Genomic DNA, 17,572 nt, shown 5'->3' with positions numbered 1-17,572 from the left:
ATAACATTGTTTTTCCTATTTGAACATGTGGTGTTGTTTGTATTTATTGCTGATTGTCTAGAAAACCAAAATTTTTATCAGAACCCATAATAAGGTAGTGAAAATACCCCTTCAATAAGTCTATTGAGGTAAAGATTTTTCGTTATTTGAATTTTGCCTTATAAGGGCAGTGATCATTTGAAAATAATTTTTAAGTGAGATATTTATACTCTTTCGAGTCGAGCTTAATAATCTAAGTTTTGAAATGAAAAGGAAAGCCAGGTGAAGAACCGAACCTACGTACCCACCATTATGCGACACGTTTCACCGTTGGTTAAGCGGCTCATCAGGTATATTGGGCTACGTGGCTTGACAGAGGTCGTATGTTGATAACTTGTATTTTTTTGTTGATAAAATATTCATATTGTTTTTATCAGATTTCCAAAGATATTATATACTTAAAATGCAAGGATTTCAAAATATTTACAAATATTGTAATGAATTTAGTTCCTGTTTTAAGTTACCCCCGATATTTTATAAGGTCGATTTTAGGTATCTATTTTAAGCCTCTTTTTCACATGCAACTGTTTTTTCTTGTTTATGAATGTTCTATAAACCGTACTATTTTCAGTACACCTCAATGCCAACATTGAACTTTGCAATTAGTATCTTAATATTGTGTTGCTCTCTTATCCAAATACAATTCCCTCATTTTACTTGCACTTAGGTATTGTTTTGTATTAGCTCGCAGATATTTTACAATACGCTCTCTTTTGTGTGCTACTCTCAGTAAAACGATAAAAAAACGGAGTGCATTCATCGCAATGGTCGATGATTTGTTGTTGTTTTCGTTTCTTCTCTACTATATTTTTATTTTGTTTTGATAATTTGTTGGGTTTTATTTATCGTCCATGTTTCGTAAACAATATCAGCTGTTTGGTGTCAATGCTCAGGCATAATAAGTATTAAGAGAGAAAATAAAATGTTTGGTGAGAATGGTCATTATATTTTAGTTTTAGTGGTTTAGCATTTTTGTTGTATCGTGCGGTGATATTGACATTGATTTTCTTGTTTAGTGTCTGGCATTAACATTCTTATCAGCATTTGAGAAACACACACACACGCACCGTTGTATTTGGCGGCAATGGGTAAATGAAATCTAGCGTAACATTGTCGTGTTCATATCTCGTAATTGTGGGTTTTATAAAACCCTAAAAATGGGTAGGTTTTTCCTAGTGATCCATTACGTTATCAAATCGTTGTAGTTGTTTTATGTGAACTATTTGAAGCTACTGTCGAATCTGCATAAATGAAATTAAACGGTTACTATTTACCATTTATTAATATTAATAAATAATTTTAAAATTTTAAATTTAAAACGTAAAATGTGTTGTCCATAATATTTAACTTAAGTTTCCATAAATTAAAAAAAAGAAAACTTAAGTTAACAATTATAAAGAAATTGGTGATTTATAAGCAAACATCTAAGGTTACTCCTTGGATAATTAAACATAGGCCAAGAGCTGTGGATGTTACGAAGGAATTAGACCAGGGATGTGCAGAGAGTGTGAGCGTAACTGAAAATTCATTACTAAAAACGGTAGATGAAAAGTGCAGTTTTGCATCTCGATTCCTTGGACTAAATCTCAAGATCGTTTCAGTCTCCTAGATATATTGCAATATCTAGTCAATCGATCATCAATCAATCGATGTTATATTTTGGAAAAACCTATTTGCATTTTAAAACCAAAATAGATAAGCAGATGAGCCCTCTTTATTGCAACTCCGGTTTGTTATTTTTGTACTTTTGTTATTGGACTACCACAACTAGGACATAAATGCTGAGTATAAAGCTTACCTTCTACATAATTAAAAATTAATTGTTTTTTTTTTTTAATTTATTAATAATGGTATTCGTTTTATTGTCCCCATTTACTAATATAACAGAATCATTAACTAGTTTAAAATAAATTGCCTGGTGTGTAAAAATCATTCCACTTTCTTATTTTTTCATGCGCTGGCAAAGTGTCATAGTCCAGTTTTTTGTTTATGATGAGACTTTTAATCGGTGCGCTGTTATCTGCGGTAACTGGTTTCCATATAACCGGTTCAATTTCATTACAATTAGGATCTGAGGTCAAGGCAAAATTATACCACATACCGATCAGACGTTGAATACATTTGTATTCTTCGCTATTTCGATTAAGGCCATCCGACAAGACAGTGTAGAATAAATACAGAACATCATCGGCATGACACACCCCACGAACTGAATTACCACAACTCAGACGACGAAAGTGATTAAAAAATATTGAATCGAAATCGAAATAATAACAAAATACTGGACTGTTGGGTGCGTAGTGTTGGCGAGCTTGTATGGTTCTTAAAATCGGATGCCAAAATGCTACATGGCCCTTGAGTTCGAGGTATTGTGAAAAATTATCGTTAAAATTTGGTTGTTTGCCATTGAAATACAATTTTTGTAGTTGTTGACCCATCGCTTTGAGTTTCTCTGGATCTTGAGACTGTTGTACATCGTTTGGTAACAGATTTACTAAATCACTTAAATCATTCATTAGGTATTTGTTGTATTTTGTGACATTGTAAAATAGAAGGCCCTCCGCAGAATTTCCACCCACAATAAGTGGAATGTGATTACCCCAGGCAGTAGAAAGTAGTTCCTTAAATGGTTTATCGACGACACAATGTTCCGTGTGATAAGGTTCGACAACTGGAGCAAAGTGGAAAAGCATATGACTCATATGTTCATCTTTGCTCAAATATTTTAAATCGTGAATGGTTAAACTTTTTGAAGATTTCGTTTTCAAAAATTTATAAATATCTTTGTCGCTACTGTCGCCATGATACCCGAATTGGCTGGCTATTTTGTGGGCCCATTTATGATTATCCGTAAATGACCAGGGGCACAAAAACGAACCAGATTGTAAGATGGCTTTGTGGAAGAGACCCTTAGTTTGGGGTGTAGACATCATCAATTGTGTTGAGGCAGCCCCAGCACTTTCGCCAAAAACGGTAATATTATTGGGATCGCCATTGAAGTTGTGAATATTCTCCTTAACCCATTTCAAAGCCAATACTTGATCTTTAAGACCAGCATTACCGGGTATATTTAAATCCGGATCATCGAAACAAACGAATCCAAAAATGCCCAATCTATAGTTGAATGTTACCACAACAACATCTTTTTGCATAAAATAATCAGGAGCATATAAATCCCAACTAGCTTCACCGACATTAAATCCTCCACCGTAAATCCAGATCATGACGGGTAGTGGTTTGGGTGTATTAAACTGTAAATCAATAAATATAGTGAATTTAAATTATAAAATTTTAAGGGACCTACCTTTTTGACATAAACATTCAAATACAGACAATCCTCGGAACCCATTATCATTTTGGTTATATAGTCGTATTGCATGGGTTTCGTTTTAATATGTAGACAGTCCCTTACATTTTTCCATGGCTCAGGTGGTTGTGGTGCTCGAAATCTCAGCTCACCCAGCGGAGGTTTGGCATACGGTATACCTTCAAAGGAGTAGTAGATGTCATATTCTCGATAGACGTTTTTACGTTTACGGCCTCTAATCGAACCGCCAGAGGTTTTTGTGGTAACAAAATGATTTGTGGCTTTATTGTAATAATGATATCGATGAGCTATGAATCTAAAGAGGGGGAGAAATGTAAATACAAAATTTAAATTTTTTTTGATTTTAGGCATTACAGCAGTTCATAGAATATTTATACTTACTTTAGAACTATTTTAAGTTTGTCAATTGGTCCAATGTACACATCCATTTTATATAGTTATAAATAAATGTGGTAATAGGAATTGAATCAAATCTATATGATAAATAAGTAAAGAAGAAACGTTAAAAGAAAAACTGTAGTTCCTGTCCTCTTCGAAGTCATTAGTGATATATAAAGTAGGCTATCCATTTTGTGTATTTTTTAATTTCACATAAAAACTACGTGACCGGAAGTCACATAGTGTTTTACTTTATATGTTCAGATGTCCAATGTTGGAGACCATGTTATTTTTTATAGAATTTAATAATTTTGCAAAAATACATCACTAGTAAAGGTATTCTGCACATTTTACATAAATGCGATGAAGGTATTTTATTTATTTTTTCTATTTTGTTACTTTACACATTTTAGACTTATACCAGTTTTTTTATCGTTATTTAATTCAATTATTTTTCTTTATTTAATATGTGGTTTGGAAACAATTATTCCGTTCGAGTAATACCTTTCGTTTGAAATGTTTTCAAGTAACTGTTGAATTATTTTCCGTTTGTATTTCAAGTGTTGTTATTTTTTTTTATTTGACTGGACTTAGCAGCTATGATTGACATAAATTAATTAATATGATGGGTTAAAACGCCTTAATTATTGGTCTTTTTAATAATGATGTGATGCTACAAAATGCAATTGTAAAATTGTTATTATCAGGAAAATTAATACACAGTCAGAAATTATTTAAATTTTATTAAAAAGCATTTATTAAATACGAAAAATCGTAGGTTAATATTATTATCAACAAAAACGCCAACTAAATCGAGATATTGAGAATTAAGTGCATGAATAGGGGATATGGGTTCCGTTTGATTTATTTGTTATGTCAAATATATATATTTTTTAAGTGTATGTAAGTCTGTTAGTATATTATTATTGTTTATACAAACACCAATTTATAAATACAAATGTTTTATTAACACAAAGTAAATTCTATCAATTAAACAAGTAGCTTTTGCAAAATACAGATATATTGTATATTTAATATTGTTGTCTAAGATTTAAAACGTGTTTCAGGACTGCAGTTTGATATGCATTGCAACATAGTTAAATTAGAATACTTTATCCAGTATCAAGGTAAAACTGCGGCAAACATATTATTAATTTAGTGCAAAATATTAGGTTGGGGAAAAGGAAATCCATAATTTTTATATGAACTATAGAACCTTATTTAACATGCTTCGGAATGTCCGATTTGGGCCAAATATGCGCCGTTTTGTTGTATGATTTGTTGCCTCTCTCTCATAGAAGTCCTGCTCTTTATTTGCAAAAAAAACTCTAGCAGTTGATTTTCACAATCCTCGCGAGATACCAATTTTTTATCATTAAAGAAATTTTGCAATGCAAGAACAAGACGATAATCGCCAAGTCCGGACTGTATGGCGGATGCATTAGAACTTCCCAACCAAGCTCCCGAAGTTTCTGGCAAGGCACTGTAGCTGTGTGTTGCCTAGCGTTGTCCTGGTGGAGCAGGACACCTCTCCTGTTGGAAAATCTGTAAAATGTACCGACTATTTTCTTTGTTTAGTTCAATTTTTAACACCCTGTAACTCACAACTGAATGCACAAAAAACAGCAACATATTTGTTTACTGCGAAATGTCACCCTTCCAACGACCATAACTCTGAAATAGTTGAAACTGTTCGATAATTTACGAGAAATCTTTCAGTACAGCCATCTGCCGAAAAAATGGATTTATTCTTCCCCAACCTAATATAAATTAAATTTCCTTGGCAGTTTTTCATTTGTTTATATCGGTGCTTCGATTTAATATAAACTCCACCATAATCAACAATATAATAAAGTACATTTAAATTGGAGATATGTTAATTCCTGCACTAATTCCATCCTAATTATGTTTTTACATGATGAACATAGACTTAGGTTATTTGTTTAATTATAGTTTTTATTTAATTGAATAAGGAATTCCATTGGTACAAAATTAAATATCACTAATTTAACAGTCTTTTCATATTTTTGACCAGTCCCAAATATATCGAACCTAACTATATATTAATAGCGTTCGCTCACAATGTTCCTTAAGCAACGTTTTACCACTATGTTAAAAAAAGAAATGTAGTATTTTGGTATTATTTTCACACACTATTTACATAAAACATATCGATCTAATCCTCACTCCTCGAATGGAATATTTGAGGAGTTATTTATCGGGATTTTTTCTTCAAATAAACAACAACTGCCCAATCACTATTGTTAATATAAATAAATATATGTGCCAAATAAGAGATTATTTGATATAAAATTCCGACCAACATTGCATTTGTTTTCGAATTGGCAATTGATTCATTGAAACCTTGTCTGATATAATTAAACAATTAACATCATTCGATTCCTCCTCCAAAGTATTCCAAATAATGGGACTAATTTCATAACAATTTGGATTAGAAAATAAAGCAAAATTATACCACATACTAATCATTTTCGCCCTACAATCTAACTCTAATTCAGAAGATAAAAGGGTTCTTGAAACGATATTTCTAAATAAATAACAAACTTCATCACCATGACCGGCTCCCTTGATTTGAGGATTACCGCAAGAGAACATGCGTGAAAAATTACCCTTGGGCGATACAAAATCGAAATAGTAACAGTAGGTGGGAACGTTCTTAGCATAATTGGAGCGTGCTTTAATGGCTTGATACATCGGATGCCAAAACCCTTTGTGGCCCATTATCTCTAGATATGTGGAAAAATCATTTTCAATATTGGGATATTTTTCTTTAAAATATACTTCCCTAAGATTGTGGGCCATTTTCTCTAATTCTTCAGAACTATGACAATTTTTGGCTTCATTTGGCAAAAAGTGTTTTACATTTTCAGAATTTCCATATAAATATTTATGGTGTTGCAGATAATAGTAGTAAAACAAACCCTCAGCGGAATTACCACCAATAACAACGGGAATTGAATTACCCCATGCTGTGGATAACAATTCGCTAGGTGGCTTCGTAATTATGCTATCATCGGCCATATATGGTTCTGCAACCGGAACAAAAGCACAAAATAAATTATTTTCCAATATATCGTTGTCGGTTAAAAGGTCTCTCAGTTTGGTTGTAAGGCGTTTGGATTTCTGTTCTACCAGAAAATTATAAACTTCTGCATCAATATTATCTCCTGTGTAACCCAAATGGCAAGCTAATTTATAACCCCAATCATGTTTATCGGTAAAACCCCATGGGCATAATGCAGATCCAGATTGTAGTATGACCTTGTGAAACAGACCCTTGGCCTGGGGGCACATCATTAACATATGAGCGGAAACAGCCCCCGCACTTTCACCAAAAACTGTAATATTATTCGTATCTCCATTAAAATTGTGTATATTTTCCTTTATCCATTTTATGGCGAGAAATTGATCTTTTATACCAGCATTACCGGGTACATTAAGTTTTGGATCATCGAAACAAAGGAATCCTGAAACGAAAGAATATATTAATGGTTGATATATTAATATGTAAAGGAAGTCTTACCGAAAACGCCTAGCCTGTAATTAAATGTTACCACAATGACATCCTTCATCATAAAGAAGTCGGGGTTATATAGATCAGTTGTGGCCTCACCATATTGAAATCCGCCTCCATATATCCACACCATTACGGGTAAAGGTCGCTTAATATTTGTGCTCTTTAAATGGAAGAAATTAAAAAGTAAATTGATATTCACATACAATATTAAATATATAGTGTAAAATTAACCAGTAAAGAAAGTTCAAAAGTAGGACGGGGGAGCTATGTCTAAATCTGAAACAAATTTCATCCAAATCGGATCATAAATGCGACCTGTACTTTGTTTGCATAAATATACTCAGAAGGTGATACTACGTATATTCTTAATATTCACAAAGACATAATACCCTGTACCACAGTGTGAAAAATCAGGTATGAGACAAAAGTAGCAAAATACATTAGAAAATGAAATACCAGATTACAACCACACCGTTCTGAAAATGCCTCTAAGATCTTAAAAGCCGAGTCTATATAAACTAATTAAATAAAAAAGACTAATTTACATGAAAAGGTGTTTACCCTCTCAGAGTCCAAATGCCAAGTTTCGAAGTAAGAAGCCTTAAAAATATTAAAATCGGCGGTTGAAATATCAAAACTCGGACCTTTATTAAAATGTTTCTACAATGAAGCCAGTCCGTCCACAAGATTGAATTATGACAACAATCTTGATAATAATTTGAAATTGAGTTATATGAACATTTGTCTCATTGTCATTTCTATGGCATTCAAAGGGTCGACTTTAGTCCACGAAAATAGCGTACCTGCATGTACTTACCTCTTTGACGTACACATTAAGATACAAACAATCTTCGGAACCTTCATTAAATCCAAATAAACCATTTAATTGACATGGTTTTGATTTTGTTCGAGTACAGTTAAGTATACCCTGCCATGGTTCCGGTGGCTGTGGGGCACGAAATCGTAACTCATTTAGCGGTGGTCTGGCAAATGGTATACCTTCATAGGCAAAATAGCACTGCTTCGAATCACACGAATTCAAATGTTTAATTCCCTTGACTTGACCGTACGATGTCTTTACAATTCTATATTCATTTGTATTCTGACGCAGCTGACCAAGTTTATAATTTATGTAACTGAAAAATTGAAATTAATTTGAAATAGAATATTTCTTTGGTAAAATTAAAGTTGCGATATTTTCGATGTAAAAATAAATACCTAAAAGCATTTTGAATGTGCTGATAAAGACTAGTTTTGAATTCCATTTTATATCTTTTGTTTTTTATTTTCAATTGAACCGTTTTGCGTTTTAAACACCGCAATGTACGATCGACACTTTCGAACTGATTAGAGAATGTGTGGCCGAGTAATTCTCAAAATTGTATGCATTTTATGCTAGGCCGTTGTTTTGTATTTTGCGATTAAAACGGGTATTCGCATTAACAATTTCAATATAATTGTTTATTTTTTAATGTAATTTACCTTAAACATTTATAGCTAATATACGTTGTGTTTTGTTTTTTTTTTTTAGCATTTATGAAATTTGTATTCGTTAGTCGACGCCAGGTTTGCGCCTGACAGTCGAATAATTAAATATTAAAGTCATGCGTTTATTTCAATTTGCAGCGTTGAGTTTATGAATGGTCGAATTCGTTAATTGGCCATTTCACTCGCTCTCATTGCAATGAGAATCACTCAATATTTTGTTTGTCTATTTGAGTAGTTAATGTGTCTAAAATTAATATAATGTGTATGTACTAGTCGAGTAGAGGTATATCGGATACGTGACAATGAATTATGTTGTAATTTAATTTAGTATTTTGATATTTTAATGTTGTAAACATGCGATCTCAATAGCTATGTATTCATTCGATTTCGATGATCCAGTTCATGTTATCATATGCGGTGATTCCGCGATTAATACTACGGAGAATGTAAGGAGTTCAAAGTTCCACCTAACAGAACAACATGTTATTTTTTTTAATAAAAATCTCAATATTTGTATCTTACAAACAAATATTATATTTAATTAAGGAATTATTTTTATTGATATGAAAATAGTTTTCTAGAAATCACACTTTGTTGTTTTGTTTTTGGCAAGTTTCAAATATCACTTAAATTTATCTCTAATACAAGGGTTCTTTGGTATAGAAACTATCCCAGACAGTTAATTTATTGTACATTGGTTCATCCATAAATTCAATGTCATCGTTAATATTCAACAATTTCAAAGGTTTATTTGCTTCAATTTCTTCTGTCGTCACTGGTTCCCATTTTGTTGGTGAAATTTCCCTGCAGTTTGGATTGGAGGAGAGGGCGAAATTGTACCACATACCAATCATACGTTGTATACATTTGTATTCACGTGTTGTGGGCGACAATTTTTCGGCATTGATGTTGTAAAACAAGTACGACAGCTCATCGGCATGACATACACCCTTAACCGGACGACCACATTTCAGATTACGATAATGATTAAAGAATTTCGAATCAAAATCAAATTGATAATAATAGGTGGGTGCTTGTGAGGCATATGCAGTACGGGCCTTGACCGCCCTATGTATACCATGCCAAAATGTCCTTTGGGTCATGAGTTGAAAATATTCGTGGCATGTCTCCTTGGCATGCGGTTTCTTATCACCGAAATAGAGATCTCGTAATTGTTGACCCATCACTTTTAGCTCTTCGTGGCTATGGGATTTCTTCAAATCATCGGGTAATACATTTACAAAATCACTCAACTCATTAACTTTGTAAGGATGTTTGACTGTATCGCTATAATGGAACAAACCCTCGAAGGAGTTGCCACCAATCATCATTGGTATGTCATTGGACCAGACATTAGAAATCAGCTCTTTAACAGGTTTATTTATAACACAGTCTTCCGAATCGTAAGGTTCAATGACTGGACCAAAGGCGAAGAGCAGATGATTAAATAGTTCTTCTTTTGTTAGCAGTGATGAGTCTTTCGCCACCAAGCGTCTGGGATTTTGTTTGGCTAAGTAACGATAAACTTCCTTATCGTTATTGTTGCCCTTGTAACCGATGTGGCAAGCCAAGCGATAAGCCCAGTTTGTGGGATTATTAAAGATCCAGGGACAAAATGCCGTACCAGATTGTGCAATTGCCTTGTGAAACAGACCCTTGGTGCGTGGTGTCAGGCACATCAAGTGTGTGGAACCACCACCAGCACTTTCACCAAACAGTGTAATATTATTGGGATCACCATTGAAATTGTGTATATTCTCTTTGACCCATTTCAGGGCCATTATTTGATCTTTTAAGCCAGCATTGCCGGGAATTTGTAAGTCAGGGTCATCAAGACTCAGGAAACCTGGAAAATAGGAAAAAGGTTGTTTTATTTAATAATGGTAAAAATCGAATTATTCTTACCGAAAACGCCCAAACGATAGGCGAAGGTAACCAGTACCACATCACGTTGCATAAAGTAATCGGGAGCATAAATATCGCGGGATGCCTCGCCAATTTGGAAACCACCACCATATATCCATACCATAACGGGCAGGGGTTTGCTGCTGGTCAGCTTTAAAAAAAGAAAATAATGAATTAATAACTTTTAATTCAATGCAGATAAATATAATTCGATTGATTATATTTTAATGATGTATCAGCAGTCAAAATAATGTGCAGGTTGAAGGGATCAAGTTTTTCCATAAATCTACTCTAATAATTACTGACTTGTGCGTTAGTCATTTTCTTTAAGCCACACATTTGCTTAACATACAACTTAAACCATTATCTCAACTATCTACTATTTAATGTTTTAACATACACGAACACATACCTTCTTGCTGTAGACATTTAAATACAAACAATCCTCGGAACCTTCAATCATCCGTCTAACAAAATGAAATTGCATTGGTTTTGATTTGTATTCGGTACAGTCCAGAACATCTTGCCATGGTTCCGGCGGTTTTGGTGCTCGAAATCGTAATTCACCCACAGGCGGTTTGGCAAACGGAATGCCTTCAAAGGCAAAATATGTATCTTCTTCGTCGTAGAGAGTTTTACGTTTCAATCCTTTCACTTTGCCATAGGAGGTATTGCAGATTTCATATTCTTTTGTGGCCAAACGTATCTGCTGTGTTTTGTGTGCTATCAATCTGTAAAATTATAAAATGCATTAATTGAAATCTATACAAATTGTTCAAATGTTGGTATATATTAATAAACGTAATTGAAATGTATACACATTGAACAATCAATATTGTTGAATAATGAGAAGAAGATATTCAATAATGTTATTGATCTGAAATAAGATTTTCTGTGGGTGAAGAGCGACTTAAATTGGAGGAACCCTATTGCTCATCGTGGAGAAAATCATAATTTTGACATTCCGGGTTCGTTTTGATTTAAATGCACTTCGTATTGGTGTAGAATCAAATGTGAGGTATGCCTATTTAAAATACTATACTATAATTTTATTAATTACTAGCGGGCCCGGCAAACGTTGTCTTGCCTTAACAATATTGTTAAGAAATAATTTTAAGTATTTCAGATTTGTTTTTCCTTTTGCTTTTTTTTATTCATACTTGCATAAACAATTTTTCTGGGTAAGAGATATATTTCGCCATATACCGATTTTGATCGTTACATTGGAAGCTATAGCACACACGCAATAAATTTGAATAATGTCATAGCATACTGAACTGAGTCTAGAATTATGATGCACTAAGTTCCGTAAAAATCGGTTCGAATTTAGATATACTTGCCATATATAGTTTCGTCCGATTTTACGTAAATGATGCACCAAAACCCCTATATATTTTTCGATTTGAATGAAATATGTCATAGCGTACTGAACTTAGTCTAGAATTATATGTGCTAAGTTTCGTGAAAATCGGTTCAGATTTGTATATAGCTGCTATAAAGACCCAAAGTTTGTACGATTGACACACAATTTTGTACAATGTACTGAAGTTAATTTACATTAATTTCTGGCAAGTTACGTTGAAATCGTTTCATATTTAGATATAGCTCGACACGAAATTTTGCACTACGTATCAAATTGACTCTTGAATGACGTTATTACGTGTTGTTAAAATTAGCGCAGATGCTTCCATATATATTTCAAACGGGTGTCAGATTAAGATTAAATTTTGAAGAGTGCGGCCTACCGAACATCAAGTTTGCTCTACATCGATTTACTTAAATTAGTCCCATTGTACTCAAACGACTCTAAACTTTCCCGAATGAAATTAAATTTAGCATAGGTTCCAGAAACGCATAAAGACCACATATTCAAGTTCGTTCAATTTCATGAAAGTGTTCTTTCGAAAAGGTGACGTCTGTTAGGAGACATATGTAGAATATATCCAAAGTGGTGAAGGGTATCGTATAGTTGGCCCCGTCTGACTATACTTCTTTCCTTTCTGGTTTTACCTTCTAATTGAATTCGTATTTCGCAGTAATTTTATATTTTGTTGAAAATGTACCTATCAATATTCACGAAAGCTTCTGAATAGACCCCATACAATGATACTCCACATTATTCGATGCGTTCGGAGGTTTGGCCAACGGTACCCGCAATATTCGGCATTTTGGGGAGCTTCTCTTAGCAAAAATTATCAATATTGGTCCAAGTTTTCAGATAGCCCGCATATATGTGTTATTCCCCTTTGTTCGGCATTTTCTCATGTTGTGTCAAATCTTCCTACCAAAATTTCACATTATAGTTGCTGCAATATGTCATTGACTGGATGGATATTAGAATTAAAATTCTCTGAATGGACACAATCTCGATTCCGAATGTCTTCTAATTTCCAATTCTTGCATTGCCCCAATAAATTCGTGAAACGTGTGCATTCAATGATATCCTTCTGAATTGTTATTATTTATTTATTTTTTTTTTGTATTCTCACCTAAAATATTTTCAATACAATGACAATCGAATTGAAAAAAAAAATAAAATAAAATATGTACATACTTTGAAAATTTCAAAAAAATTGACAATGCTTCATAATATTTTTTGCAAATTTTTCGCGGTTTTCGATTATTTCTCACCTTTTAAACCTTCCCTGAAGCTCCACGAATATTTCAACTAAGATAAGAAAAATCCGTTCAGCCGTTCTCGAGTTTTAGCGAGACTAACGAACAGCAATTCATTTTTATATATATAGAAGACTAATTTTAATAACAACAACTCACAGTATATATAAAATTTACATAGAACCCAACTTTGACGTATAGTATACAAACAAGTTTTAAATTTCATTGTGACATTTTGAAATTTGTCGTTCACAAAAAATATATTTTATTTTATAGAAAATTATTGGTACAATTACACATAATTAAATCTTAAAATTCATAATGTGCCCGTTTAATGGACGAAATCAAAATCATAATGAGATCAGCAATACCGTGTCCAATCAACTTATTATCGATACAAATCAAGATGATACAGTATCCAATGAAAATATTTTAGAACCAAATCAGGAAGATTCTCCCATTACAATACGCATTGAAGTACTAAGGAATGGCAATGAAGAGGGAGAAGAAAACGCGGAAAATGTAACTGTGGAGGGCAATGAAGGAAACGCATTGAGAACCGCCGAAAATAATAGTAATAATGCAAGTGAAAATGAAGGATCTCATGTAGAATCTCGAAATCCATATTTACATTTGAATGGAGAATATTATAGCAGTAGTGACATAGATGGTGTTCATCACAATTATGGTCGGCGAAATTATCAAAGGAGAAGAAGAAACCACAGACGGAGACATCGTAACCGTGAAATTTACAAAAATTTAAGATCCATTCGAAGAATTATGGCTAAAACTCTATCAGCAATGAGAAGAATAAAATCTTTGATACGGCTTTCCATGTAAAAAGATGGGGGAGATCGATCATGACAGCTTAAATCAAATTGCAATTCAACGTATTTTTATTGCCTTCATTTTTTAAATTCCATGATAGGTTGAAGAAAACTGTGATTTAACAAACCTCTAGTCTGAATAGTTTTTATGTCTCTTAAATACCTTTTATATGTGTAGATTATCTCCATCTTGTGGCAATGTAATACTGTGCATAATAACACAATGTTATTATCTGAATAAATATTAAGTAATAAATTTATGCAATCAATAAACAATAAACTATTTCCATATAGAATCAATTATAAGGCATATAATCAATGTGTTACCTCCCGTTTGTAACAAGACATTTTAAAACCAGTGAGGTAAGTTCAAAAGTCGGAAGGGCCGACTATATGATACTCTTCACCACTTCGGATACAAGTGTGATCTACTTAGATATTTGAAACAATTAAGAACCCATACACATACCATTCTGAAATCTATGAAAAATTACATTTCAATTCGATTCTATTCTGTACCATTTGTATAAATGTGGAAGTCCCCATCCCTAATGTCCAAATGCTACCATCTATTAATCTAGGGCATCAGAATCGGAAACTTTTGCAGAGTTTCATTCCGAATTCGGGAAAAATTGTTAGTTGGGTGCTCATTTTTTATAACGCTGTATGTATGAACACCTCAATTATTATAATAATATTGCAATTAATTTATGTATAAAATCTAAAAGCAAAACAGCACTACAACAAACAACAATAATTATAACTGCAAATACTACAACAAAGTGCTTTGTCATTTCAATATAATGAGTGAAATATTTATTTATTACGCTTTCAGTTTTCTGCTGCTGTTGTTGTTTTTGTTGTCGTATAGAAATAGTCATGTTGTTGATCTGTTAACCTTTGAAATGTGGACTTATTGTAAATAGAGAAACAGACAGATGTACAAATTACAATGTTTATAGTAATATGTAATGTTGTGTGGGTTTTCAATTGAAAGGGGAAGTGTTTTGATTTTTGGTGTATTCTAAACAATGAGTTAATATATTTTTATATTTAGTTATTTTATTTGGAAATTTGTAGAAAGATTATGATGTACAGCGTGCTACAATTTGTTTTGCTCTTTAGACTTGATACACATAAACAATTTGTGTGCGATTTTTTAATTTCTGAGGCACTTAATTTAATTTCTTTTTTTATTTTCTAAATTACCTTAGGTTAAATGAATTTGAAAACAAACAAAAACAGTTTGATCATAAAAAGTCATAAAAGAGATTGTATTATCCATTGAAAGCTATTATATCGTAGGCTAACTTTTTTTGAATAGTTTAAAGAAATTCAATTAAATACTTTGTAAGCAGAATAAAGTGCAAACTTTTTCATAAGTTTTATTGTTTAAATTTTATTATTTAAGTGTATCACCTTTTCTGGTGACTATAAAAAGTTTAAACACCAAAGTTCAAGTGCTCTAATGTCACCCTATTTTTCAATTCCATTAATTTCATATCAATTATTCGTAGATTAAAAACATGCAAGATTATGTTAAAAAACCCATAATCAATTATTCGTAGATTAAAAACATGCAAGATTATGTTAAAAAAACCCATAGTCGCACAAATTTGTACACTAGTGTAATAAAACAAAAATGTAGGCATTGCAACAATTATTACTTTCAGCTTGATTACCAAGCCAAAAAAACCATTTTGATAATTTTCGTTTTATTTTGTCTACATCGTTTGTGGTCAACATTTATGAGATTAGAACAAAAATGCAGTTCATTTTACGATACTCTTATCAACTACATAAGAAACGAGTAGCATGAGTGTGATAACAGTGAAAAAAAAACTCTCACGAATTTTTTAATGGCGGCTAAACCATTAATACCGAAGTGTATATTTTCTAACACCCAAAATAATTCATTTAAATAAGTTCATGTTCCTGACCGTTTCTGGTCTATTGTAAATGTTTTTATGGTCGATTTTTAGCTCCTGAAAGGAATCTAAGAATCCAAAATTGCACAAAATTTGCTGTTGCATTATCGGAACCATAAACACCATTCAAAATTTTAGCCGCTTGGATTGTATTTTTTTAAAATATACCGAATTTTCGCTTTGTTCACTTTAATTTTGAACACCTGCACAAAAACAGCAAAATGTTTTTTCACTTATAAATGACAACCTTCCATCGAGCATAAATCTGAAATTGCTAGATCGATACTTTACGGGAAATCTATCCCCAACCATATATTGCGAGCTTATATACAAAAAATTGAATATATAGTCCATTTTACGATTTAAAATAGCCTTCAAGAGACACGAAAGCTATTGTGGCAACCGTGGCTTCGATGAAAAATTAAAATCTATCTTTTGGAGCTCATACCTAACATATCATACCGAGGAAACTTGGTTTGTTTGTATGCACTTTTTATGATTAAGGAAATTCATAATTTTAGTATCACTTTTCCAAGTTATTGAAATTTATTATTATTTTTTCATTTTATTAAAATTTCATTCTATATTTCTATGAAATTTATTTGTTTACAAAATGATCAATGTTTACTATTTTTGTCCATGCAAAACAAAAAAACTCTCTTCGTTATTTTTTTAATTTCAACATTTCATGAAATTTTATTACACCGTCGATCTTGACTTACTTTCCCAATAATTTAATGAGATCAATTGCACCAATATTTATATCCATTTTGCTAGTTAATTATTCTTAAGTTAATCACCACAATATTATTTGGCAATTTTTCCTTTATATCCGAGCGAGAATGTGCTACGCCGCTATTTAAAACACACCTCGTTGGTTAATCACTTTTAAATGGACTGCTTTTTTAGAGAAAATATAGACGTACAGAAGAAAACACAAAAAAATCGCATTTCATTCTGCCTCAGTGTAATCCATTATTATTTATATAGTCGCAAGTGAATGTGTATACAAGGGTGTGCAAGTGTGTGTGTATCACATCCACACATGTCGGGGTTTGTTTGTAAATATGTACAAAGGTTTGTTGTGTTCTTTATCGCTGTTGTTGAAATACAAACAATTTTTGTTATTGTTTAGTTCTTGTTGTTGTTACTTTTGTTTTCATTATTTTCCCCGTTGCCTGCCATTCGTGGGGTAGGCTATTTGCGAGCATTAATTATACTCCACGACATCAACGGTCGCTTGGCCTGCCTATAGAATTTAATCGTATTGATAATTCAACGAATACCGTTATAAACGAATAATAATCAACGCATTGATCCGGCACTGGGTCGCGTATATGTTCCACTGGCACACGAACTTGATGGGTCTGTCGTCCATATTTTGAATATGGAGAAAGAATGGGAAGAGAGCGTACGATAGCATTGCCGGCAACTTTATTTTTCTGCTCAATACTCACAGGCAATATTTAATGGCTGAGTAAGTGTGTGTGTGTACGAGTATTTGTGTGCTTTCCACTTGTGCTAA

At 32.6% G+C, this 17,572-nt stretch overlaps 3 protein-coding genes across 3 annotated transcripts; all 3 read right to left on the bottom strand.

Moving 5' to 3' along the window:
• Window positions 1-1,940: 1,940 nt before the first annotated feature.
• LOC133330659 (esterase B1-like) lies at window positions 1,941-3,795 on the bottom strand. The gene is made up of 3 exons (XM_061539070.1): window positions 3,749-3,795; window positions 3,344-3,662; window positions 1,941-3,290 (listed from the first exon to the last, which is right to left on the bottom strand). The coding sequence occupies exons 1-3, from the start codon at window positions 3,793-3,795 to the stop codon at window positions 1,941-1,943; spliced, it is 1,716 nt and encodes a 571-aa protein (XP_061395054.1).
• Window positions 3,796-4,385: 590 nt separating this feature from the next.
• LOC133330658 (esterase B1-like) lies at window positions 4,386-8,548 on the bottom strand. The gene is made up of 5 exons (XM_061539069.1): window positions 8,502-8,548; window positions 8,101-8,419; window positions 7,290-7,443; window positions 6,311-7,233; window positions 4,386-4,418 (listed from the first exon to the last, which is right to left on the bottom strand). Exons 1-5 carry the CDS (start codon window positions 8,546-8,548, stop codon window positions 4,386-4,388), a joined length of 1,476 nt encoding a protein of 491 aa, XP_061395053.1.
• Window positions 8,549-9,409: 861 nt separating this feature from the next.
• Window positions 9,410-16,816, bottom strand: LOC133330654 (esterase B1-like). Its single transcript, XM_061539066.1, has 4 exons — window positions 16,770-16,816; window positions 11,089-11,407; window positions 10,677-10,827; window positions 9,410-10,617 (listed from the first exon to the last, which is right to left on the bottom strand). The coding sequence occupies exons 1-4, from the start codon at window positions 16,814-16,816 to the stop codon at window positions 9,410-9,412; spliced, it is 1,725 nt and encodes a 574-aa protein (XP_061395050.1).
• Window positions 16,817-17,572: the final 756 nt, after the last annotated feature.

The sequence above is a fragment of the Musca vetustissima genome, unplaced genomic scaffold, assembly GCF_032173495.1.
Source record: "Musca vetustissima isolate MV318-11 ecotype Yass unplaced genomic scaffold, APGP_CSIRO_Mvet_v1 utg2684, whole genome shotgun sequence".
Classification (NCBI taxonomy): domain Eukaryota; kingdom Metazoa; phylum Arthropoda; class Insecta; order Diptera; family Muscidae; genus Musca; species Musca vetustissima.
Note: the sequence above shows the minus strand (reverse complement) of the source record. Positions and strands in the feature narration are given on the sequence as shown.

Coding starts and splice junctions, on each gene's coding strand:
- LOC133330659 (XM_061539070.1), bottom strand. CDS start 3,795: ATGGATGTGTACATTGGACCAATTGACAAACTTAAAATAGTTCTAAA. Junction 3,663..3,748: donor AAACTTAAAATAGTTCTAAA/GTAAGTATAAAT, acceptor CCCCCTCTTTAG/ATTCATAGCTCATCGATATC. Junction 3,291..3,343: donor TGAATGTTTATGTCAAAAAG/GTAGGTCCCTTA, acceptor ATTGATTTACAG/TTTAATACACCCAAACCACT.
- LOC133330658 (XM_061539069.1), bottom strand. CDS start 8,548: ATGGAATTCAAAACTAGTCTTTATCAGCACATTCAAAATGCTTTTAG. Junction 8,420..8,501: donor CACATTCAAAATGCTTTTAG/GTATTTATTTTT, acceptor TCAATTTTTCAG/TTACATAAATTATAAACTTG. Junction 7,234..7,289: donor TTACAGGCTAGGCGTTTTCG/GTAAGACTTCCT, acceptor CTTTCGTTTCAG/GATTCCTTTGTTTCGATGAT.
- LOC133330654 (XM_061539066.1), bottom strand. CDS start 16,816: ATGGATATAAATATTGGTGCAATTGATCTCATTAAATTATTGGGAAA. Junction 10,828..11,088: donor TAAATGTCTACAGCAAGAAG/GTATGTGTTCGT, acceptor CTTTTTTTAAAG/CTGACCAGCAGCAAACCCCT. Junction 10,618..10,676: donor CTATCGTTTGGGCGTTTTCG/GTAAGAATAATT, acceptor CCTATTTTCCAG/GTTTCCTGAGTCTTGATGAC.